General features: G+C 31.1%; 2 protein-coding genes across 3 annotated transcripts in view; one reads left to right on the top strand and one right to left on the bottom strand.

Annotated features, from left to right (window-relative positions):
* The window catches only part of LOC148313523 (uncharacterized), a 29779-nt gene extending 28579 nt beyond the window's left edge, over positions 1 to 1200 (top strand). For both annotated transcript variants that reach the window (XM_088261886.1, XM_088261878.1), the window contains exon 5: positions 709 to 1200. In XM_088261886.1, coding sequence (XP_088118012.1) covers positions 709 to 867 — 159 coding nt within the window. In that variant the 3' untranslated portion in view covers positions 868 to 1200. The remainder of the gene's footprint in view (positions 1 to 708) is intronic.
* An 8185-nt stretch (positions 1201 to 9385) lies between these two features.
* Positions 9386 to 25463, bottom strand: part of Hydr2 (abhydrolase domain-containing protein 2) — a 37256-nt gene continuing 21178 nt past the window's right edge. Inside the window, exons 2-7 of the mRNA XM_088261424.1 lie at positions 16015 to 16187; positions 15134 to 15301; positions 14357 to 14543; positions 12741 to 12935; positions 11798 to 11952; positions 9386 to 10423 (exon numbers count right to left, since the gene is read on the bottom strand). Coding sequence (XP_088117550.1) covers positions 10152 to 10423; positions 11798 to 11952; positions 12741 to 12935; positions 14357 to 14543; positions 15134 to 15301; positions 16015 to 16187 — 1150 coding nt within the window. The 3' untranslated portion in view covers positions 9386 to 10151. The remainder of the gene's footprint in view (positions 10424 to 11797; positions 11953 to 12740; positions 12936 to 14356; positions 14544 to 15133; positions 15302 to 16014; positions 16188 to 25463) is intronic.

The raw sequence follows: 25463 nt of genomic DNA, 5'->3' as shown, positions 1-25463 counted from the left end.
AGCAATAAATGACACTTCCTTCGCCATTCTGGTCTATTATGTGAAACCCTCTTCAGCTCCTCATACTTTGAACAGCCCATGTCTTCGTATAAGTCACAAAGACATTTCGGCTGTCCAAACTTAAAACACAGTAAGGGACATTTTTTTTGTAGTACGTTTTTTTTGCATTTTTGGACTAAGTAGTTTAGTAGGACTAAGTAATCTATTTAATCCAAAAATTTAAAAAAAAAACGCACTACAAAAAAAAGGCCCTTACTGTGTTTTGAGTTTGGACAGCCGATTCGCGGCTTGGGCGGCCTCTGGTATTTGTTCCCTCAATCGTTCTCTCTATTACAAAGTGCAGGAAACCCTCCTGCCTCAACATGTGACCGATTGATTCGGCGCGTCTCTTTGAGATAATCGCGAGTAGGTGCATTCATTCTTCATTTATTTGTAGTACCTCGTCGTTTGAGATGTGGTCTCTCCAAGATATCCCTAGCATTCATGTGCAGGTCCACATCTCAAACACATTCAGCCTATACTTATCTCTTTCAGATAAGCACCATGTATCGCAGCCATGCAGTAACAAACTCAGAACATACGTTTCGACAAGAAGTTTGCGTAATTTCAGAACTTTCCAAAACAGCCATATTAAAGACAAAGAAGAAACTGTAATAATAATAAAGAAACCAATAAATAGCGCCATATTTATGTTTTGTGAACTTGCAGGGTAATGACGAATCTTGCCTCTCCATCCTGAACAACTTCTACAACGACGGAGTGAAGTGGCACGACGTGGCATGCCATCACGTGAAGCCCTTCGTATGCGAGGATAGTGACGAGCTGCTCAACTTCGTGCGCTCACGGAATCCAGGAATCCGCCTCTAGAGAAACCTCCACCCAAATATATTTATTTACCTTAAGTAATTATTAACTTTATTAACCAATGTGGTGCAAATAGATTTCAAATAGGTTAATTGACGTAACGATGGATTATGCATTAAGATAAAAATTTGTACATTCAATTTCTATAACTGATACCGATATAATTTATTTATTTTCCGTTTATTAAGGAATCAATACATTACTAGGAAAATAGTCACAGACCAATTATGTATAAGAGACCAGTTTGAAAAATTGTGTGCAAATTACCTTCCGATATAAAAATATATACATGTGTGAATTTTATAAATTATTTTAAAATAAAAAATTCAAAAATAATTTTGTTTTATTGATCAATCATTTTTATGGTGAGATTATGGATGTACATAGATACTTTCTATTTGGGAAAAACTTAACACCTTTTATTATCATTACTTTTTGACAATACATATTGACAACCGACATTGTTAATAGTAGAAGTCCAGAAGTAAAGTTAAATTTACTTTGATATTATCTCCTACATAAAGTTTTCCCAAATTTATACATCTTTGTTTGGTATAAACGTTGATTCTGCCTTTTCATTAGGCAGTCCAGAAACTATTTTCCGTTTACATATTTAAAAAAAATTATAAAGAAAAGTTAATAATTCATTATTTAAATAGTGTCTGCTTACTTTTTGATGTGGTTGAGACATTGTCTTATCTTAAAATCAGTATGTTTATGCCTTTCTCGTAAATTTCTACCGCCAAATTAGCCAACCAATGCTGTACACTTTCTGTTCAGTATTTATCACTTTGAAAATTTTCTGTAGTTCAGATGGCCCATCACAATTTCATAGAGCAATGATCTTGAAATTTCAGGAAATGGAGTACTTATTTCAATAAGTTTTATCCGCTGATCTTCTCTGATAAAATCATTGACATGTTTCTCCACATTTTCAATGATAAAGATTTTCAGATTTTCAACCTTACCACTCGTCATTAGTACATTAGCTCTCCCCTTCTCGAAATTTTGAAATTCAGCACTAATGACTCATCCATTGTTCCCTTACTGTAAACCTCAGCAATCTTGTTATGAATTTTGCTTGGACAGACGTTTTCTGCATTAAAAACGGATCATATGTGGCACTTCTTGTTTGGCAGGATTTTAAATGTTATACGCCATTGTAAACAGTCGCAAAACTAACCACGCACCGGAAGAACTTCAACTCTTTCGTCCTGCAAAGCTACAATGTTACTATCGATACCTCCGTGATTTTAATTGGATCAGATGAGTAATCGGCACTAGTTTCAGGACTGCAGCCTTGTAATTCTGACATTTATGTAGAACCTATCAACAATAATTTATACATTGTCTGCAGATGGCATTTTGTTGACATGTAAATGATGAATGACATTCAAATGCGTAATAACAATGCAGCGAATACATAGGAATGTGGAAAAAGAAATAAGATATATAATTTTTTTACAAACATTTATTTTCAACAGTTTCCAGTGGTTTACAAAAAAGGCAATAATTTTCTTGGTACATATTATTACACACACATCCTCAGAACAGCGATTGTTTTGAACTTGAAAATAATAGGAATGTAATAAATAACAAACAAAATTTATCTTTTTCAAAACAGATAACTGTTCAATTATAAAAATAATTTTATTTCATATCTATAACATGTTTTCATCCATTCATTTTGAAAATTCAAGTAATGCAATAATAACATGGCAATTAGGATTGCTCACATCAGTTCTAACATTTAGACATTTGTGGTAGAACATAAAAATTATGTTACTTGAAAACTGCACAGCTTATTATTAGCGTAAAATGCAAAAATATTACTTATATAAAAATTAGTACCAATTATTGTGAGCAATATGAATGGCAATACATACAGATCAATAAATATTTTACATAGCTGCAAATTCTATCTTAATTTATATTTCAAAAAAAGTACTTTCTTTTTTTCTAAGAACGCCAATAAGAAAATCATACACGTAAGCTAGTTTTAAATGATTCTCTTCAAATTGACATATGGTAATATCCAGTGATCTGTCTAAAAAGGGTCAATATGAAAGAAAATTTTTTTAGATTTTGCTCTTTACTGTAAAAATTTATTGATTTTGTATATAAATATAAATGTTACATACTTATTGATATCTATTTATTAGTCTTTGGCTGTTGTGCAATATTTCAGTGCTAGTATGTGTAAGCAAAATAAAAATATATAACTTTTATTAAATAAACAGAAATAATATAAATATGTAGTTAATATGCTGATCACGCAGAAGATTTAACGTTTTACAATCTAGACCAGATGGTCTATTCAGAAGGAAAGATAACACACATTATATGTACTAACATTTAGATTAGACTGCCAGGGATTGGCTGACAAATTCAACCACTTCTACGTGTGCGATCATAAGCCAAAAAAAATATTTAAACAGTTTATTTTTAAATGCATTTTGTATGTATTTCAAAATATTTTGTTGCTGCAATTAATAACAAAAAAAACTCTGACTGAAAAAAATATGTTTACTTCCTTGTGAGATGTTGCATTTTGTGGCTTAAACCAGTGATGGCCGATTGAATCCAAAAAAATATATAATTACTTCTTCCCTATAAATTGTTACTTCATTCAAGATTTGATCACTCAACGCTAACCAATCTCATCATTCTACAAATTTGATTGCGTATTTCTAATAATTTGACATATCACAAGATAGAAATGTGCAAAAACATAATCAGGAAAGAAATATAAAATGAAAAAACCTAATGTATACCATCCCAATTAGGTAACAAAAAAATATCAACCACCCATTAGGCAACGTCTATAGCAGGAAGTATTAACTTTTTATGGGTAGACTGAATCAGATGTTAAGGAGGCCAACAGCTTTTTTTAAATATTGTACATACTGCTGGTTTCATGACAGATTTATAAGTCTGAAAATAGAGGAGGGCGTGCTTTACTATTTAATAGTTCACTTATAAGATACATCCAGATGAAATACAATGTGAATTGAACACTGTCAATCCCTGACTTAGACCAACATTATTCACAGTAAATAAAGTCAAGACAAAACACACTGAGACGATTGAGGTGGTAACTTGCAATACTCATTTCTCTTCAGAATTCTCGGAACATTCAACGTCCCATCTCTTCACTTAGTAACATTGACTTTAAGTACAACACTTATAATATTTACAACTCTCTAATCTGCCATACTACACACAAAATGAGTTGTTAAGAGAAAAAATAAAATAAAAACAGGGTAAAAACAATTTTGGCTGCAAAAATAAAAACGGTTCTTAAAGTTCTTAAAATTCACAATTACAATATAGACGAGTAGATTTTTTTATGCGAGTAGGCACATATAAGTACAAAACTCTACACTCACCCACTTGACTTGAATTTTTTTTATTGAAAATCATTCCATTTTTCTTTTTTAATACACAATTTAAAGATGACGAAAAGTAACAGATGAAAATTTAAATAACAAACTGAAAACAATTTACTGAAAATATTATAAATATATACATTTAAAAAAAAGCTGCCGTAGGTCCTTTAAACAAAAACATATGATATTTAAAAATTAAATCTAATTGAACACGTTGATTCATAATTTTAGATCACACAAATGAATTAAATAATGGACATACTTTATGATTTAACAATACATCAATACATTCAGTGCAAAAAAACTGTAAAGATAAAAGAAATATTTAAATATATATTTTACATTACACACTTTTAATCTCAAGTATTCCATTTTATCAAACAGGATTAAAAAATTGTTAATTTTATGAAGAAATTGTCATGGAAAGATTTAACAAAATCCACACATACAGGTATACTTTGACAAACTCATCTGTGCAATGGTAAAAAAATGAAAACCAATTCATTTTTCATTCAATTTATTGCATGGTAAAAATCATTTCTGAAAAAAATGGCATAGTGGTTCACGCAGATGTTTGTCAAAGTGTAATTTTACCAAACATGATTTATTGAGTAAATCCATATCAAAATGGAAAATTTATATAACAACAATGTTCACTCACTTTAAGTTACTTAAAATAGACAATTATAAAAATTTATATCTCAATTTTTAGTACCAATAATAATAAGTTTTGTGTTTTACAAAATATTTATGAATATTGTCTTTTGAGAGCGAAAGAGATAAATTACCGCTAATACAGGGTCCCATCAAAGTTGACTTAATGAACACATACTAAGTTGCGTTCATTAGTGTGCTGTATATCCAAAAAGGTCTAAGTAGCGGCAGCATTGCACAACACATCGTAAGATTTAGGATATATACAATTGATACATTTATGTTAGTGCTATCTTCGGGTCAACTCTAATGAAAACACCCGTGCCTCCATTAAATTTTCCTTTCATTTCAGGGAAATATTTTTGATAAAAATTTGATATAGTTATGAATTTTCATTGACATTTTTCAGTTAGCTGATAGTTGGATATTTATATATACAGTATCTACTCAATGAATTAGGGCCACGCAGAATTTCGCGCAATTTCTCAATTCAAACAGGAATAACTCAGAGAAAACCTTGAATAAAACAACATTGAATTTTATTTAGACATGAACACTTTATTACGCTTAAATTATGCATATATTTTCATATAAATATAGTTAGTATTTAGTATTTCCACCTTTGGCAGAAATAACTGCCTTAATTCTTTTTGGCATACTTAAAATGCACTGTTTTATCATGTTTTTTATTTCTTCGTCTTCTGACCGAATTTTTTGAATATTTTTTTTTAGACAGTCTACTGTCGGATTTGGAAATGAGTATACCTTATTTTTTAACATGCTCCATACGTTTTCTATAGGATTAAGGTCCGGAGAATTTCCAGGCCAGGGGAGCAAAGGCAGATTTTTGTTAGACAAAAATTTTATTATTGATTTAGCCCGGTGGCAAGGTGCCCCATCCTGCATGAAGGTGTATGGACCTTCTGTTGGGTCGAGTGTATGGTAGAAGGGCAATAAAATTCGTTCGAGGACCTGCTTATAGGAATTTTGGTTCATTGTTCCTTCCACGAAAAACAACGGCCCAGGTAAATTGTTAATAATACATGACCATATCATTGTTGCAGGGGGGTGTTTGATAACTTTTACCACACAGGCCTCATTGTAACGTTCCATTGGTGTTCTCCTGACGAATCGACGGCTCTCTGTCACGGCTTCTAACCGGCACTCATCACTAAAGATGACCTGAAAAATAATGAAAATTTAAGTTTAATTCAAATATATAAGTTTATTTACTAAAATGATATGTTGAAAATTCAATTTAAATAAATACCTTTTTCCAATCATCTACCGAGTAATTTCGATGTAGCCTGGCCCATTTTAATCGATCCGCTTTCATTCGTGGTGTCAATTTTGGTACTTTTATAGGGCGCCTGCATTTCAGATTTACTTCGTAAAGACGTCGCCTCAGTGTTGATACCGATATATTTATACCCTCTTCTTCCAATTTTATTTTTAATGTTTTTGCTGATGCACTACGGTTTTCTAAGGCACTTTGAACGATTTTTCGATCAGTCCTCGGTGTTGTTTTTCTAATCCTACGACAGTTCTTTCGCTGATTGCTGGTGGTGGGTGACTGATTTTTTATTGATTTTGAAATTCTGTCCACTGTTTGACGAGAAATGTTTTCTTTTTTTGAAATTTCTCTATTAGATAGTATTCCTAATTTCAGTAGCACTATAACACTAGGCTTTTTTTCCTCAGAAATGTCTTTACTTTTTCCCATTTTGTCCTTTTCAAAAAAAACACTTGTGTTTACAAAAAAAAATTATACTTTATGAACTAAAATTAAAAATTAAGTTTTTTTCACAAGACACGATAACTATATAACCTCTCTGAACAAAACAACAACCAGAACTCAAGAAACTTCACTAATAAATGAGATAGGACTATTTTTTGAACTTTCAACTATCTGTCTACCTGTGCTAATTAGGGACCTTTCTCAGAAAAAGGGTTTGAAATTTTGTAAAGGCTTAAATAATCCAGGTATATTTTACATATTATTGAAGGTAATATACATGATATTAGATGTCAATAGAAAACTTAAAGTATTTATGTAAAATAAATATAATAATCCAAAAGATTTCAGAGTATTCAAAAAAATAGTGGGTGGCCCTAATTCATTGAGTAGATACTGTATATATGTAAATATATATATATATATATATATATATATATATATATATATATATATATATATATATATATATAATAAAAATCAACAATTAATAATTATAAATACATGCACATTGGCATGGGAATTTTCGTATTGAATATGCAATATGTCTTGTGTGATTAGACTGAGCTTAAATGGCTTAAAATTGAAATCACAGATTTTGTCAGCGAACAACATTATGTTTGTTTTTATTTCAATGGAAAATTGCATAAACACTATTAACTTTGCAAAATACCCTGATAAAATCAACTGGGAAAATATTAACACTAGCAGTACAAATATAATCTACACAATTTATTTACAAAAAGAACTTACATATAACATGTTTATCACAATAATTCTAAAATCTAGGTATGAAAACCATATTTTTCTTAGCGCTGGGGTCGTAATTTACAGATTTTATAGTGAAAATATGCACCTTGTTACACAGGTTGTTACAGAGGTTTATTTGTTTTATTGAGTTAAATTATATAAAAAGAGAAAATGATCATTTGTAGTTTTGTTTAAATTTTATTTAACCGTGTGGGAAACAAATGATATTTGTATTTTTTAACATTTATTTGACTGTTTAGAACCAGATTATTTCAACTCTTATTTCTATGTTTAATATAGTGAAAATCATATATTCAAAACTAAATACATAACGCAATGATAATTGCCGAATGAATAGAATTTTTTTTTATTGTAAATCTATCAAAATCAGGGGTCAGATCGTATTTAAGGATTAAGTTAGATATTTTGAACGATGATAATGATGATATTTAGAATAATCTGATTCTAAACAGGTGAATAATGATATCAAATATGAATACATTTCTATTAATTTAAACCGCGAATCAGCCCTAATAAAAATATTTTTAAAAATTAAGTGTAAAATCATTATCAGTTTAAAACATGGTTACTTTAATTATAAGCATAAATAAGATCTTTTAAATATAAAATTAAAATGATTGGTAATTTCGTATTCAGTACTAAATTAACTGGTCGATGTAACAGTTTATAAAATACAATTTGGAATATTTTATTAAAAACTATGTTATCAAAAAATCATATCACATGTTTCCTATTTTCAAAATATATAAGACAAAAAAGCAATAATTGATCATATAATATATATATATATTTTTAAATATTCCTCTAATTTGACACAGTTCTCGATTTACAAAATCTGGAGCGGTATTCTAGAGCATTTTAAAGTATTATATAAAAAAAATTCTTAAATAGCCATATGGGCACTTGTCCACTACTCGGAATTTTACCGTCCGGCAGTCCGGTTTTGAAAAATGAAAGCAACTACGACAGTTTTGCGTGATCGAATTTACGCGCAACGTGTTCACGCACCGATCAAGAGCTCCGATCCGAAGAAAGATAGACAAAAGCACAAGCCAATCAACTTTTTAAAACGCTAACTGACGTGCCGGACGGTAAAATTCCGTGTAATTCTGTGTAGTGGACAAACACCCTATGGCTGTACTTCCCAGATATACCAAACAAAAAGATAGTAAATTAGAGTTATGAAAAATGTTTATATTGTGCAAAAAAAACAATCTCTGCATATTAAACAACAATAAAAAACGTCAAGTGTTTGTTTTTTAGTATTTTTATACTTGGCTTGCTATGTAATTAATTTTACTAAGTGATTTCAAAAGATTAATTGGTACTTAAACACATTACTAATGTTAATCAGGCATAAGAGATGAAAAAAACATACATATAGGGTAAACAGGGGAGATTTTGGAATCAATCCCTCTCCCCCTCAATTATTGGCCATGCTTATTTGATGATATTAGACATGTGTATTTAAATTTCAAATATCAATTTTTATCCAAAGAAAATACTGTCAATAGTTACAAAAATGGCTTTGTTCCTGATGTTTCTGCTTTTTAAGTTAACACACACAGAAAAGTTTTCGATCTGTCTAAAAAAAAAAACAACAGCGATATATATTTTTTACTTGATTTTCAAGCGGTGAATAAAAAAATTAATAAATGGAGAGTGCGTGTACTGAGATTTCAGAACATATACCAGAGATTAAGGTCTCAATTTACAGGTACATTGAGACAACTGTTATAATTTTATTTTGAGTCTTTTTTTTAAATTACAAAATATGCCTGTATCTGCAATATAGTTTAATCATTTTAGTGACATACGTTTTTGATAGAACTATCTAGAAGCGCGATTGCTCTATTAGGCACTAAAATGGTTGTAATACTTTTATAACTACTCAAAGATATAAAAAAATTACTTAAGGGGCTAACGACCCTGTTTACCCCATGCACATAAATAAGACAGTATTAATATTTAATTTATGAATAAAACGTAGTATTTAATTTGATTACTTTTATAAATGTATGCAATGATTTGGAATGTCAAATCATGGGAATATAAAATTATATTATTTTCGGGTGCTAGGCAATTCATCTCAAGCAACTTGATACGATTTTTAATAAAAAAAAATTACAACAAAATATAGATAAGGCGAATTGTAAGTACGGATGAATGCAAACAATCCTTTATTATGTGTATAATGGATAATGCATTAAATTTCCAAGTGAACTAACATAAAAAATATAAATTTATATTTGTTCTAATAGTTTGAATGGAAAATATACAAGCCAAAATACTGAAATAAACATAATTTTTTTTGGAAAAGAAAATACAAATAATATTATAGAAAAAGTGAGATTTCAAGAAAAGATGTTTGTTCCAAAGGCTTTCAGTTGTTTTTTCATAATGATATAAAATAGATCACTGAAAAACGAAACTAATTATAAGAGAAAAAACTGAAACAAATCTGGTAACACTCGAATAGGAAAAAAAATTACAAAACAAATTAAATATTCAAAATGTCAACATTACACATATAATTTGTTTTTAAATTTATATACAATTTGAAAACCTGTCCCAGCTAACTGGAAATGTCTAATATTTTTCGCATTCAAATATGTTCCGCACCTTAATACGTGTCAATATGAGAATTGCACGAACCTAACCCCGCAGGATGCACCTCGAAAATACAGAGGAATTCTCCATTTGACAAAAAACATATCACAGAAAGAAAGCAGGCTGATTCACGAAGACTGCGTGTTGGCGTTGCAGCACTTCCGCTTGATGTGAGCGTCTTCGTTCAGGTACTTCTTATGCCGGCTAAGGTTGGGCTTGTACTTGAGGTCCTCGGCCTGCGGAACGCTGAGCTTGTTGTGCGAGAGAACCAGGCTGCCGGTGAGGGCGACGATGGCGCGGTCCAGCCACGTCACCGGGTTGGGGTAGATGGACCCGCCCTCGTAGAAACCGAGATGACCTCCGTGGGCCAATTCTATAAAACACTTTTTCTCGTGTGTACCTGTGTGGAGAATAAAAAAAGATATTTTCTGGTGTCTCTCATGTGTGTGATTATAATCCAGGATTCGGACCTCACATACTAATAAAAGTGTTTCTGCTCAATAAAAAGCTTCTTTTCATCTCACCAATAGATGAATCATCTCTCTTTTCATCTCTCTAGTGAAGTTCTAGTGATTCAATAATGTTTCAAAATTTGTTCATATTTATAGAACTTCCAAGAATTTGAGTAGTGTGGTTGTCAATAATGGGTAGAATTGGTGAATGTTACACATGTGTAAAGTGATCACTTAAACCAGTCTATGACGGTCGTCAGCCCCGTAAATGCCCAGACTTCCATATACTTTATCATCTTTGACGAGATGTCAAAAAATAAAAAAAGATACATTCATACTCATAATACAAAAAAAATACAAACCTCGATATAACAGACCTCTATTTAAGATCTTCGGATATAACGGACAAAAATCAGGTCAATAAGTACTATCCGAATTTATTAATTACAGTTGATTACAAAAACAGAAAACTTCAAAGGTGTAAACAAAACTTGATTCCCTTTTCAAAGCATGATTACCGAAAGCAAGCGCATCGACATCAAACAGCAATGTCACTTTACGACGAGTGTCCAATGACATGAATATAATTTTATTTGTGATTTTTTTTGTTTACTTATTTATATCTAAATACAGTGATCATGTTTAAACAAACAAAAAAAGTTCGATTAATTTTAAACCTATTTTTATCTAAAGAACTTTAACAGACACCCCTCTCCCCAAATAAGTCTGTTTTATCGAGGTTTTTTTGTATTTTTCAAATTGCAAATCCTGTTTTATGATGAAATTTACGCAATGATTCAGTACCTACGAGAACTGCAACTCGTAGCGCAAATTGCTAAGTGTTTTATTTGCGAGCCATATTTTCACTAAAGCATGAAATCACTTTTTCCACAAATGCGTTCGTCAATTGGTGAGTGGTTAATTCTTTTCATGCATAGTGAATATTTACAGAAAACTGATGAAATATTTTGAATGCTATTTTGTATAAATATATATATTTTTCAATGTTGATTATTTACACGTATATTGCTATAGATAATAACAGGAACAATATAGAAATAATTTTAATTATGTCCGCACATAAAAATCAGATCCAATATGAATTCATTATAAATTTAAGCGCAATCTAAATGCGGAACAATAAAAAAATATAAGTGATTTCTTTTGGTGATTTATATTGAGTTAAGAAAGGCCATTATATGCTTTGTAAGTTAGTTGCCTAAGTGACAATGATATTTAGAACAATTACAAATTAAGACTTTACATATGTATATTACAAAACTTCATTATTTCAATAATCCATTAAAAGAAATACAACTTACTTGCATATTCTCTGATTGGATCAAGTAAATGGTCCGGTACAAGTGGGTCATCTCTTGCATTTATAAATACCATAGGAGTCTGAATATCTTCCAGGTAATTGATACTAGAACTCCAGTAGTACAGATCTGTTACTGTCTTGAAATTGAATATTTTTCTGCAAATATAAAACATTTATGTAAGTTAATTTAACGCTGGTCCCGAAAATTATCAATATTTAAATACGGACATTTTTAAAAAATAAATGATCAAATCAAATATTCAATTCACAATTATAAAAATAGTAAATATATAATCTTGCATACAATTAAATGACTAATGTAAAAGCAAAGAAATTCAAAATGAATAATTTGTAAAACATTATTAGCAATTATTAAAAGTAAAGAAGCACATACAAATAAATGCAAAGTGAAGTTTTAAAATAAATTCATATTTTATATAGATATAACAACAAAAGCAGTGTAAAAAATTGGTTTTTGTATGAAACAATCGATGGAGGAACCAAAGAGAAATATGTATCTGTATTCTTATTTTACATACAAACATTTCAATTCAAAAATATTTTTGCAGGCCTTAAGCCTATTATTAAAAATAGAAATCAAGTTATGACAGAGCGGGCTCAAACCTAGAAACTCAAGAGTCCGCGACCCTAGCTACAATTGTTTGACCTGTTTGTATTTGGGTAATAAATATTTTGATGTCGATAAGAATTATTTTTTATCTTTAATTAATATTAAATAATCATATTACCAAATGTGCCAATAACATTTTTTCTAATAAGTTACACATATTCTAATTTACAGGGTGATGAAAAAATTAAGTAAAAAAATCATCAAAACTTCTCGCTAACAAAATCTTATTATGAAGATAAAATAGATTTTTAACTTCAAACAAAAAGTCTTGAATGTCTATTTATTACTTGACAAAATTATACAAATAATATACCTTGTGTAGGCTTCATCCAAATCAGGTAACGTTGCGGCAGACACGATGCTCTGTTCCGAAAGTTGATAGCGAGTTTTGATTTCTTCAGACAGCAAAACATGTTTATGGCGAGTTATCAGATTTCTGTAATTGTCCGTCATGATGTACAGATACACACGCCTGAAGTTCTGCCAGTGAAGAAGTGCTTTCAGCGTCCTGTGTGGTTTTATTATAGATTAATAAAATATTGTCAAATTTATTAAAGCGATATAAATTCACAATTTCAAAAATTAAAAGAGAAAAATTACTGTCAACATCCCATCATAAAGGCAATAGAGGGTATTCCTAGTCACTATGATTCTTGTATGCACGCACTGTGCATACAAGAATCCGAAGTGCAAGACTGATCACCTCCTTGAATTTGACCATTGATTCGCCGGGTTGATTCGATGCAGTGCCTGATATACTACTATTGGGTGTGGATATGGTCAGAATGACAATATGCATTTTATGGTCGATTATGTTTCCTTAGCCTGTTTGGATTACTCACCTGACCAGCAAAAAGAAAACACGAGTTCAAACCCCAGTGTTATCTATTTTTTTTTAAATAAATATACATTTAGCATTTAAAATTCTAATAATGATGCATTATTGTCTGACATAATTGTAAAAAATAATATTATAATTTACTATAGAAAAATTAAAACTAGCTGTTATAATTTTGTTTGTGAATTTATATACAATTATTTTACATATTTAGCATTCACAATTATTGCTATTTGACTAATTAAATGTTTCAAACCATCTATTTTCCCATATAAATATTTATTGATTTATCAAAATAAAATCATAATTAAATTGGAAACAAAGCTCAATTTAAACAATTCCAATTATCACTAATTGGATGATAAAGAAATGGCACATCCATTAAAATAATAGTACTGTCTGGAGATTCCAATTATCATTTGGAAGTGATTTTTAAGTGCAAAGGGTATTCAGATAACTTCGCAGAGATAAAAGATAACGACTGTTGCTGTACAACATTGGACTCACATACAGCAAAATCCGTGTATTTGAGTAACATAACTCATTCCACCTTCTGATAACAATATATCAGACTGATGACTATCAATTTGTTACTGTGGAAATAGGTATGATGCAGATAGATAAAACAAATTGATACATTATGATAGACTATAATTTCTTTTAATAAAATTTGAGGGTAAAGTTTATTAAGAATATTGAGAGGGTTATTCAGCGCATTGAAATGATAAATATGTATAAATTTGTTTTAATTATGGTATCTACCATAATGACATGCATTTATTCTCTCCAGATTTTCCCAGATGTTTAACATTGGAATAGAATGTGTTAAAAAAAGTTTAAATGAAATCCACTCAGTATACAGACATTGGGATCAATGTAGAGATGTGTCTAATTTACCATCTTCACATATTTTAAACAAAGGTAGAATTTATATTTAGTTGAGGTTATAATTCAATTGTTGATGACAGATTAGACCTTACTTCATAGTGAAATGTGCACAAAGTTTAAAAAACCACTAATTATTATAGGGAAGCACTTGACATAAAAAAAAATTAATCCTAAATATGTTGAATAAACAATAAATAACTTACTCTATCGCATTGTACCCCTGACAGATGGAAATTCCACCAATAATATGTGACGGTTTGGGTTGATTCTTGTCACCTAGATATTTGGTGATCAGATTACCACCGAGGCTGAAGCCTACTAATACCAAGCGTGTAGTCGGATACCTTTCTAGGAGGTTATCTACCATGGAACCAAAATCTTCAGTGTGACCTGCAAGAAATACTCTTCACATAAATACATAGTCCATTGTTAATACTACCACAATAGCTGAAAAAAAAAAAAAAACTGAGCCTTCTCAGCCTGGTACATTTAGCTTTTGAATAGGTGCAAAATATCAATTCACCGTTTAATCAAAAGCAATATATTAAATATTTCATTTACATATTTTTTTTATTTCTTGAATTGTGAACAGTAAAATGCGCAATAAAAAGGATTTATGAGTGTATGTCAGAATAAAGTTTTTTTTAAATGTACAATAACAGCAAAATTTATCATTTTCAAATATGACAAATAGCAAGAATCGTCCCAAATAATGAGTATTATTAACTTATGTAAATGAAATAAGTTTTTTTCTTCTTTTTAATTCTGTGCTCCATTTCCTGGCCATTTGACGGGGATTCAATTCATTTTATGTCTAACCTATTTTTTTAAGATACCCGACTCAGTGATGGGTAGGTCGATTAGTATCTTAGTGAAGGTTAAACCTTCACCTTTCGGAGACATTACTTGATAAATTCTCCGGTAAGTGTGTATGGTTTATTTAAATGTATAATTAAGTAAATAAAAATATCTATACAAACCATAGGTGAAGATCCTACTGGCGGTAACTTGGACACTACTAAGTGCTCCAATATGGTTAAGTACAGCGCAGCGGTAGCCATGGTATTGCGAATAGTGGACGAATGTACGAATATACACACTCTCCGATGTATTCCCGATTCCTGGACAGATGGCAACTGTGATGTCATCTAGAAACAACAACAAAAGATTAGTACAATAAAAAATAAAGTACCAATATCCAGTATTTTTTTAATGCTTTTGACTATTTGAGTGTGATTTATGGATTTTTTTATGATCTAACTGGATCTAAAATTGCCATTTTAGTAATGGAATATATGATCTAATGAGCAAAACGTATGATGTAAGAAATATAATGTGATAGTGTACTTTTCTCAGAAACTTGAAAAGATAAGTTATTATTTATTTATTTATATTAAGTGCTCTTGGTTATCTTATCACATTGTTGTCAGGCGGTTTTTTCGTCAACCCCGACTCTAATTATACTCAGATAGTCTGCTGCCCGACCCTCAGTATACTATTTACAAGTAACTGCAAACACAATTTTCATCTGTACAATGTTTTTTGGCATCTCTCGTGCACTACCAAAAGTTAGGAAATAGAAAGCTTATAAGCGTCTCCCGCTCTCTACCAACAGTATGTAAAAGACGCTTTTAAGCATTTCCAGCAAACAGTGTGTTAACTAGCAATTTGGGCAAGTTACTATTTTTATTATGGTAGTCTAACAGTATGTTTGATGACAACATACTTGAGACATATTAAATGTGAATTTCATTGTTTATAATAAAAACTCTTTTGAAATAAGTATCCTACTGGCATATTTTGATTGGTGACTGTTTTAGAATGATACTATAATATTCTATGAGAACTCTGCATGTCATACCTTCATAGGGTCCCCCGAGCGGCTCATACAAGTCGTAGGTTAGCGTGGAGCGGTCGGGTAGCGTGAGGTAGACTCTCTGCCCGATAGGCCACGGGCAGCGCACTCGCCCAATAACGCTGTGGAGGATAGTCTGCACGTGCCCACTGAAGCCCCACAGCCGAGTTGGAACATACCTAAAAAGAAGAGTTACTCAGTAAACGATTCTTATTATAACAATTATGTATGAATATTCGTCAAGTGAAAAATCCAAGACAGAACAGCCTATGGATAAAAAGTTTTCTCAGATTAATCAAACGCAGAGAAAATGGAAAAATAGAAATATGTAGTAAAAGGAATTGACAATAAAAAAATTCAATATTACAACAATTCAAATTATGGACATAGCTAGGTAAAAATATAAGCTGAGCTTAAATGACTGAAATGGATATGCATGGATCATTATTATAAATTCCAAAAATAGGAGTCCAAATATAAAACAAAATGAAATATAAAATAGTGTTTTAGTACAATTAAGAAAATATTTTACAATGTTAGAGTATTACTAATGTATTTCCTTTCTCAATAAAAAGTGACCGTTTATCACTTATTAAACCAGCAAAATCAACCTACAGTTTCGGTAAGTCACATAAGCGACCCTGAGACCTAGACTGCTGGTCATCAGTGAACCGAAACCATGAGATAATAAAATTTATACCGCAGTATAATACAAGCATTTAACACTAATTTATTGTTAGCTATTTTAACATTAAAACACTCTCCTTATCATCCATTGTTCACTTTGTGTAATACCACTTTTGTATATTTAAATGTTTTATTACCATACCACAAAGTTTTCAATGCTTTTAATAAACAAAATATATTTTTACATTAAATCAACTAAACAGGTCAACACGTTGTTGTCAGGCGGTTTTTTCATCAACCCTTGCTATTGAGTGCCTGACCCTAATTATACTCAGACAGTCTGCCACCCGACCTTCAGTCTAACATCAAGTAACCGCAAACCCAATTCTGATCTATATAATATTTGTTGGCATCTCTCCCGCTCTACCAAAAGTAAGCAAATATAACGCTTTTAAGCGTCTCCCGCTCTCTACCGACAGTATGTAAAAGATGCTTTTAAGCGTTTTCAGCAAACAATGTGTTCACATTATAAACGTAAAATGTATTGTGCTCTGAAGGATATGTATAATATCTTTTAAATACATTTGAATTTTTCAACAGTACTTGTTTATAATTAAAATGACATTGCACCATTTCAACAAAGTCTAATCGTGAACTGAAACAATGTAAGAACAGGAATAAATAAATCACAGTTAATGACTGTTGCGTAATGAAATATTCTCAAGTAATTAAAAACAATCAGTTTCAGAGAAGTAGTCACTAAGTATTGCTTCACTCAAATCACACTGTATTACTTTAAGTTTTCAATGAATGAGTAAACCATGTTATTGTCAGTTATATTAATGAAAATATTGATAAATTGACAAAAGCACAATTAAAAACATATATTTTTTTTATACTCATTATATTTAATTTTCTGCTTTACAAATGGCACCATTTTTTACACCGATGTGGAAACCTTGCCTTCAAAATCTACATATTTAGTAGATACATTTTTTTTCATATGCATTTTTCATAATGAAAGTGTGTATGTAAAACCTAACCACATATACTCAGAGGTAGCTTGAATAAATAAATTGCAATGTTTTAGCTCCTTTCAATACTGATGTCAGAATTCATTTATGCTTATGATGTCATCGTTCCAAGCATTAAATTAGTCATAAATTGCAGGATACTGGTCCAAACAAAGGTGTGTATGTAAAAATGTATGTATGTAAATAAAAATGTATATGTACAGTTGTTATACTTTCTACCTATATTCAAACTGCAAAATATCTTAGTTACTGATTGTCTATGATTATAGATTGAAAATAATTGTCTTAACAAGATTTTTTTAAATGTGAGACCATTTAAAAAATATATAAGGTTTATGTTATGTTTTTTTTTAAACTAATGGGGGTGGAACACGTTAGCAGTTATACAAGGTAATACGGAGTACAAGTATGCAACGCCGAATGCTCTAGCCTTTACTGCTTTTTAATAACTTATTTCAACATTTTGAGTGTATCCAAATATTTGTTCACAAATCTGGATTATCTCCGATTAAAAAAATAAAATAAAATATATTTATAATTTATATTTGAAGCACTAACTTTGTGATTTTCCATTTTATAATTAAAAAGTAACTTTCTTTTAAAATCACTTTAAATATTTTATTATAACTTAATTATAATGTCTACCGGTTTCGAAGCTAACTGCTTCTTTATCATGACTGATTGATACTATTATTAATCAGTATTAATCAGTCTTGATAAAAAAGCGGTTAGCTTCGAAACCGGTAGACATTATAATTTAGTTATAATAAAATATTTACAGTGATTTTAAAACAAAGTGTCATTTTAATTACATAGTATATTTCTCCTCTATTTCCTATCCAACATGGCAGTAATATTCTTAACCCTAAGTTCCTTTACTTACCTTATCTGTATTCCATAAAATATATTCCACACTCACGTTTAAGAATCTACAGAACAGGACTGATCACCTTGGCTTCATTTGATTGATGATCAAGTCAGCATAGAGTAGATCCAATTTGGTGCCATATGCACCATCAAATGTGAATATGGGTCAGAATGTTTTGATTGATATGTACTATAATTTTAGCAATCTTTCTTCGATTCTGAGATTGCGCGTTGACATGGATGTGACATCATCATTTCCTAGCGTATTAGCTACTTGCATTGTGCTCTACTACTATTCTCACTGACGGCCATGACAAGTCATTAAGAAGCATACGAAAACACTAAAGGTTGCACTTGTTTGAATATAGACCAGGGTTGTTCAACTTGTTGGGTAATTAAATAACAATTTAACCCTCTCCACTGTGACCTTTTTTTCTCATAATTGATCAGCTACTCTGATCAAAAAAATGCAAGGTTTTTCTACCATTTCTCTAATTTTGGGACACTGTCTGGCAATTTGTATGACCATGTTGATTAAAATTAACTGTGTTTATCTGAAATATTTTTTGGTAGAATATACTCGGGAGATAGAGAAATCAGTGATTAAAGTTATACCTGCGCCGGGCCAGACATTGTGGCCCACGGAGCTGCCTAATAGAATCATACGGGCCAGAATGTCTGGCCTACAGAGTGGTAAGAGTTAAATTGTGCGACCGATGGTAATGAGTGAACCAATGCATAAATATTGATTAACACTTTGTGACCCGATAATGTATTGGTAAGTGTGAGTGTGATGCAGATTAAATAAGGTCAGGGTGAAGGACAGAACAGCCATATGGGAAAGGAAGTGGAGGAGGAATAATGGGTACTACTTCTTCTTCAACCCTTATCCGCACCCGATGGTGCATAGGGAACTGCATCATATAAACGCAGTTTTATCTTGATTGTTAACATATGAAGGAAAGGTGATCAGCCCTACGCCTCAGGTACCAGTGTAGGGTAATATTGAATAAAAGAGTGAAAAAAACACTTATATTTATTTGACCCCCCGCTGGGAATTGAACCCGGGACCTGCAGTATGGTAGCCATGCTGACCATCACACTGCGGAGGCGGACTAGAATAGGTACTATATGAGTGAAAAAGAAGAATAGCAAAAAATCTAGGAATCTCGGAGTTGCATAACCGTACTCGTACGAGCTAAGTGAACTAGCTATATATGTTATTTTAATCGTGTGAGCATACGTCATATCTATGACGTCGCAAAATTTCTAATTTTTTGAGTCGTTTAAAAATCCAAATCGTCATAGTTATGACGTTAGGCTAGGCAGTTGCCTAGTTGAATTGTTCAAATCGTCATTAACCGTTCCTTTTTTTTAACACATAAAAATAAAAAGATCTGTTTTGATTTAGTAGGCACCACACATGTAAGCAGCACTCAATAGGCATAGCACACATTAGCATTCAAAGACAACAGCTGGAGGCGCGTTGCAGGAGCCTGGGTGAGGACCTATCCGACATCGGATCCGTGATAGTTTAGAAGGAACTGTCACGAGAGGTGGTATCATACATGCAAAAATTGTGAAGGACATTGGTGCCATAAATCAAGCTGGGTCACAAAATGCCGAACCCTCTTCTGGTGGAACGGTAGGTCCTAAAGTCAGCCTTCTCCTGAGGAGTTTTACGTGGTTTCCTCCTAGTAATGAGCAAATTCTAAGAAGTTCCTGATTGGCCCACACTAGATTTTCCCTCCTGTTCCCATCACAGATTTAAATAAAACATCTTTATGTTAGAAGAAACAAAAATCCACTTAATGATCTATAAACCTTGTACAAAATAAGCAAGGTAAAAAATAAATGCAATTCCCATCTTTTAAAAAAGCATGGCACACAGGCATTCCAAATATTAGTACAGTGACCCCCCTATAACGTTGAGATGGGTACCGCGTTATCGGAGGAAACGTTATAAGCGGTAACTGTTTTAAATTGTATTTTTACATTTTGACCAGCAGAAATGACTGAAATGAGTCATTTAAAATTCAAATACGATTTTAAAACACTAAACCCCTATAACGTTCCCTCTGATAACGCGGTACCTACTCAACGTTATAGGGGGGTTTACTGTATATCGTTTGGCGAGCCGCGGGGGCCGACGGCGGTCAACGTTTCGAGAGCGTCGATATTATAGAATTTGTATTTATTTCAAAGGCTGTTTGGAAAAAAACGTTTCAAAGGAAAAAGAAGCGAAGCAACATTATTATTCGTTATCAAGTCACACAATCGCAAGCGTGGAAAATGAAATACGAAGTTTGTCACCTGCCAGTTTCCCTAGGCCGCTTAATATCGACCGGCCAATCTTCAGCACGCTACTATCAGATTCCATTCGACTGAAATAAGAATAATAAGTTTACACGGACAACAATGGATTCTGACCATAAAAGTGTCGTGTCGCATAAAACTGAAATAAAGATGACTTTATCGCCTAAAATAATTGGCCATACAAATGGAAAGTAGGAAAAGTGACGTAAAATAAAAAATGCTCTCACATTAATACGTTCGTTGTGAATAATTTTATGTTGCGGCGAACTTCTTATTACCTGATTAATGGCAAAAGAGCTATGGAATTCGTAGGTCAGGGGGCATATTGTGAAAGTCCCTACAGAAATATCTATGAATATTTTTTTACTCAATATAAACGGAATCGGCTAGATATAGAAATAACTAACCTAAACTAACTAACTAAACTCTTTTTCTTCCGCATTCTTCCATTTCCTTATACATAGAGCGCTTGTGCACTACACGGAATTTTACAGTCCGGCAGTCCGGTTTTTTAAAATAAAAGCGACTACGACAGTTTAGCGTGATCGAATTTATGCGCATCGTAATCACGCGCCGATCAAACGCACCGATCCGAAGAAAGACGGCCAAAAGCACAAGTCAATCCAAGCCAATCATCCGTTTTATCATGCTAACTTATGTGCCGGACGGTGAAATTCCGTGTAGTGCACAAACGTCCATACCCGGCGACTATTCCGATTCCTGACCTGTCTCTAATAACTATTTGACGTATTTGATCATCCCTTCCTCAAATAGATTGAACGAAATGCATTGAGGCCCAGTAATCGTTAAGTCGCAACTTAATTTTCTCTAAAACCAGGTAACACTTTACGTAATTGATTTTTCCTTGAAACACCGTTTTCGCATTGAAAAATAAGTTTTTCTTCGAAATAATTATATGGTTTTGAAAAGAAAAGAGCTATTGAAAGGTAAGGAGTTAAAAAAATATTAATAATATTTTTTCTATGTATATTCAAAAAAACAAATAAATCCAATTCTTTAAAAAAATCTGGCGTGAAGACGTGTCGCTTCTACGACGGTCGGCCGGTGATTGAATTCTGTATTGCGATGTATCCCCTTAAAAAGCTTTATTGAAAATGGAAATTACCCGCTTGATCGAAATTACAATATTTATCTATAAAATGTTATTACATTATGCATGTTGATTTACCACATGCATAATGCTAATATTGGGTTCTTACGACGTTTTTTTTAACCACAGCCTCAAAAAGTTTCAAAAAAACGCCAAGCAAGAATACACAAGTGTACAAACATTCAGATCAATTCAACGAAAGAAAGTGGGTGAATATTGCAATATTTTTTTGGACGACAGGTTTTAATTCTAAAGTCAAACTAAATAAAAGTTATTAAAAAAGATAACGCGACTGTAAAATTTACTTTTACGTAACATATAGACTAGTGACAGTAATTAAAAATTCCTGATTAAAATAAAACATTATTTAAAGTTAAAAGAAACAAAATAATCCACTTCATGATGTATATACCTTGTACATAATAAGCAAGGTAAATAATAAATGCAATTGACATCTTTAAAAAAAAAAGTTAAAAATGTCGAAGATTTAAATTGGGACAATGGATGCATAAATAACGTACAATCTTAAAATAGCTACGAAGAAAATGATTTCTTTTAGGAGCTTGAACTCATAAACACGAGGTATAAAAATGCAATAAAAGATTTATTTCGCAACACTTTTTAACAAGCTGATAATAATTAGTTCTAATTGAGGAGAAAACGAAACGCAATATTTAAGTACGTAGTTATATAATGCACCTCATTCATGCAGGTGGCATCATGACGAATGATAAGTACATAAGAAATTAGTTCAAGTTTTATCTAAAACAAAATATGTTTACAAAATTCAGACTACCATAATACTCAAATCAGGCAATAAAAATGGGTCTTCCTCTAGATATCTTTCGAGGAAGATAAAAAATTCATGGATACTGCAGAAATATAGCATGATTCGAAGGCATGGCCTAGGTGACGTTGTCCATGAAGAAGGACCTACAACCTGAGGACGAGGAGAGCTGACTCGAGCAGTCTACGAAGACGATAAGTTGGGATGTAGCCAGGAAGAAGATAATAATGCTCAAATCAATGAACGCTAAATTAGAATAATCGAGTGATAAATTACGATGAAAGCAGAATATGAAACAATCGATGCAATTGATTTAAAAATCACGGTAAATGGAAAGTCCCTTAATTATTTAGTAAGAAGCGATATTCCTTATTTACTGGAGTCCGTGGACCAGATTATTATTAAAGTGGATTTTTATTTAAATGCCAACAATATTATCGATTGAGACTTTCATATTTTATTACTTAATTTTATAGCCAGCGAACGGCACAAGAATGTTGAATTAGACTTGTAAATAAAACGTGCACACGTCCACATACTTGATGTAAGTATCTACACTAGAACTAATATTAGCCAGACAAAACACTATTTACTTTTCTAGAGAGAGCGAAAATAATAACAAAACTATTCCATTCGTAGGAAATAAAAATTAGATAAGAAATATACTTAGAGAAAATAAATAGGGCAAGCCTCTCAAGTAACACTATCGCTCCATCGCGAGAGTAACCAAAATGTAAATACAGAAAGAATTACATTTGATTAAATACTTTATTTTTGCGGAAAACTTTTTTCAAAGTCATAATAATGTAAAATCTTTTGAAATGTGTATTTTTACAACTTATCTAACTTTAAATTATAGAAAAATACGTCGCAAGCTGCACAGAAAATACCGTGACAAGGCAAAATCGATACGGTGAAATGTGCATTCACGCTAAATGATGAGCTTATTTTAAGAAACCGAGTAATGCGTAGTGAACTGATGTTCCTATAAAATTTTCACAAAGGAAATGCACGGCTATTATTTGGAATACGTTGGAAGCATTAACGAATGTAATTCCATTTCACGAGAAAATCAGAAATAATGGAGATATGCATGTTACATCTGTACCGACATACAGTGTATGAGCGAGCGTACATACGCATTTGAGAGTGAATGGACAAATTCAGTTTCACCGTTGCATTTTCATATTCCTAAATACAATAATAATAACACAAAACAAATATTACATAGAAATCAAATTATTATACTTTCTATATACTCATGGGATCAGCTTTCTCGTAATTACTGTCTTTGTTATCCAGTCGCAATGTGCTACCGGTTAAAAAGTGCAATTTATTAATGGTCGGAAGATCGGAAAATGACAAATTCGGATTACAACTCCGAAAAACTAAACAATTTACTAATCCAGATTTTGAAACATTAAATAATTTTTATTTTTTTATTTTTAGGCATTTAATTTCTGTAAATAATAATTAAGTATATAAAAATTGCACAAAAACATGCACAGCTGATAATTTATTGATCAAGAAAAGAAAACGTGGAGACTGCATATAACACTATATTATGATGTTTTATTTAAGAAAAATTAATATATAGTGCTTGGATTTATTTATATGTATGTGTGTATGTATATATATATATATATATATATATATATATATATATATATATATATATATATATATATATATATATATATATACATATATATATATATATATATATATATATATATATATATATATATATATATATATATATATATATATATATATATATATATATATATATATATATATATATATATATATATATATATATATATATATATATATCTATATATGTATAAATATATGTATATATGTATATATATATATATATATATATATATATATATATATATATATATATATATATATATATATATATATATATATATATATATATATATATATATATATATATATATATATATATATATATATATTACATTGTGTGCGTACATATCAAAGAGTTTGTAAATGTAACACCTATAACATGATTGTCTACAAAAGCCTATATGTATGCAAATTATAATATGGCTGAAAGAAAATAAGATTGAATAAAAAACGCACGGATGGAAAAAAATACATATATACATTTAGACAAAGCAATATGCATTTACAGCAGACTTTAACATTTCAAAGTTGTAATAAATAAAAATCACGAAGTGACATTAAAGTTATCTGCACTACGTAGTTATTGCGTTGTCTATTCACTGCAATCTATCACCAGGGCTAAGATTCCATAGGAAAGTTAACTATACTTCTCAAATTTCATTTCTAACAAATTTTGTTATTTGAAATCGATTGCAGGATTAGTATTTTTTGGCTGTCAATGATACTGAGAAGAAAATATTTTTACGGAAAAGAAGTAAAGTTAAAGTCATACGCAGTTAAAACGATAACTTCCGCACATAGAAGCCTTAGTCTTTTTTTTTTAAATGATTAGTTATAATATGCCGAAAATAGGAGTCACATTACAATACTACAATACAAAACTCAAAACACATCACGTTCGTCTATTACTTAGAATAAGTGGTCAGCTTGTGGAATATTTTCATAGAGATTTTCTTGGTACAAAATGGCCTGATATTGAATCTGTACAAACTGGTTTACGAAAACTGACCTTGTTCGACAGATAGTTCATCTTAAAACTTGTCGTTTCCTCATT

The sequence above is a fragment of the Brachycentrus maculatus genome, unplaced genomic scaffold (assembly GCF_059751285.1).
Source record: "Brachycentrus maculatus isolate JH-2025_06_01 unplaced genomic scaffold, ASM5975128v1 h1tg000010l, whole genome shotgun sequence".
Taxonomy (NCBI): Eukaryota; Metazoa; Arthropoda; class Insecta; order Trichoptera; family Brachycentridae; genus Brachycentrus; species Brachycentrus maculatus.
The sequence above is the reverse complement of the archived record's forward strand: the minus strand, read 5'-3'. Positions and strand labels throughout refer to the sequence as shown.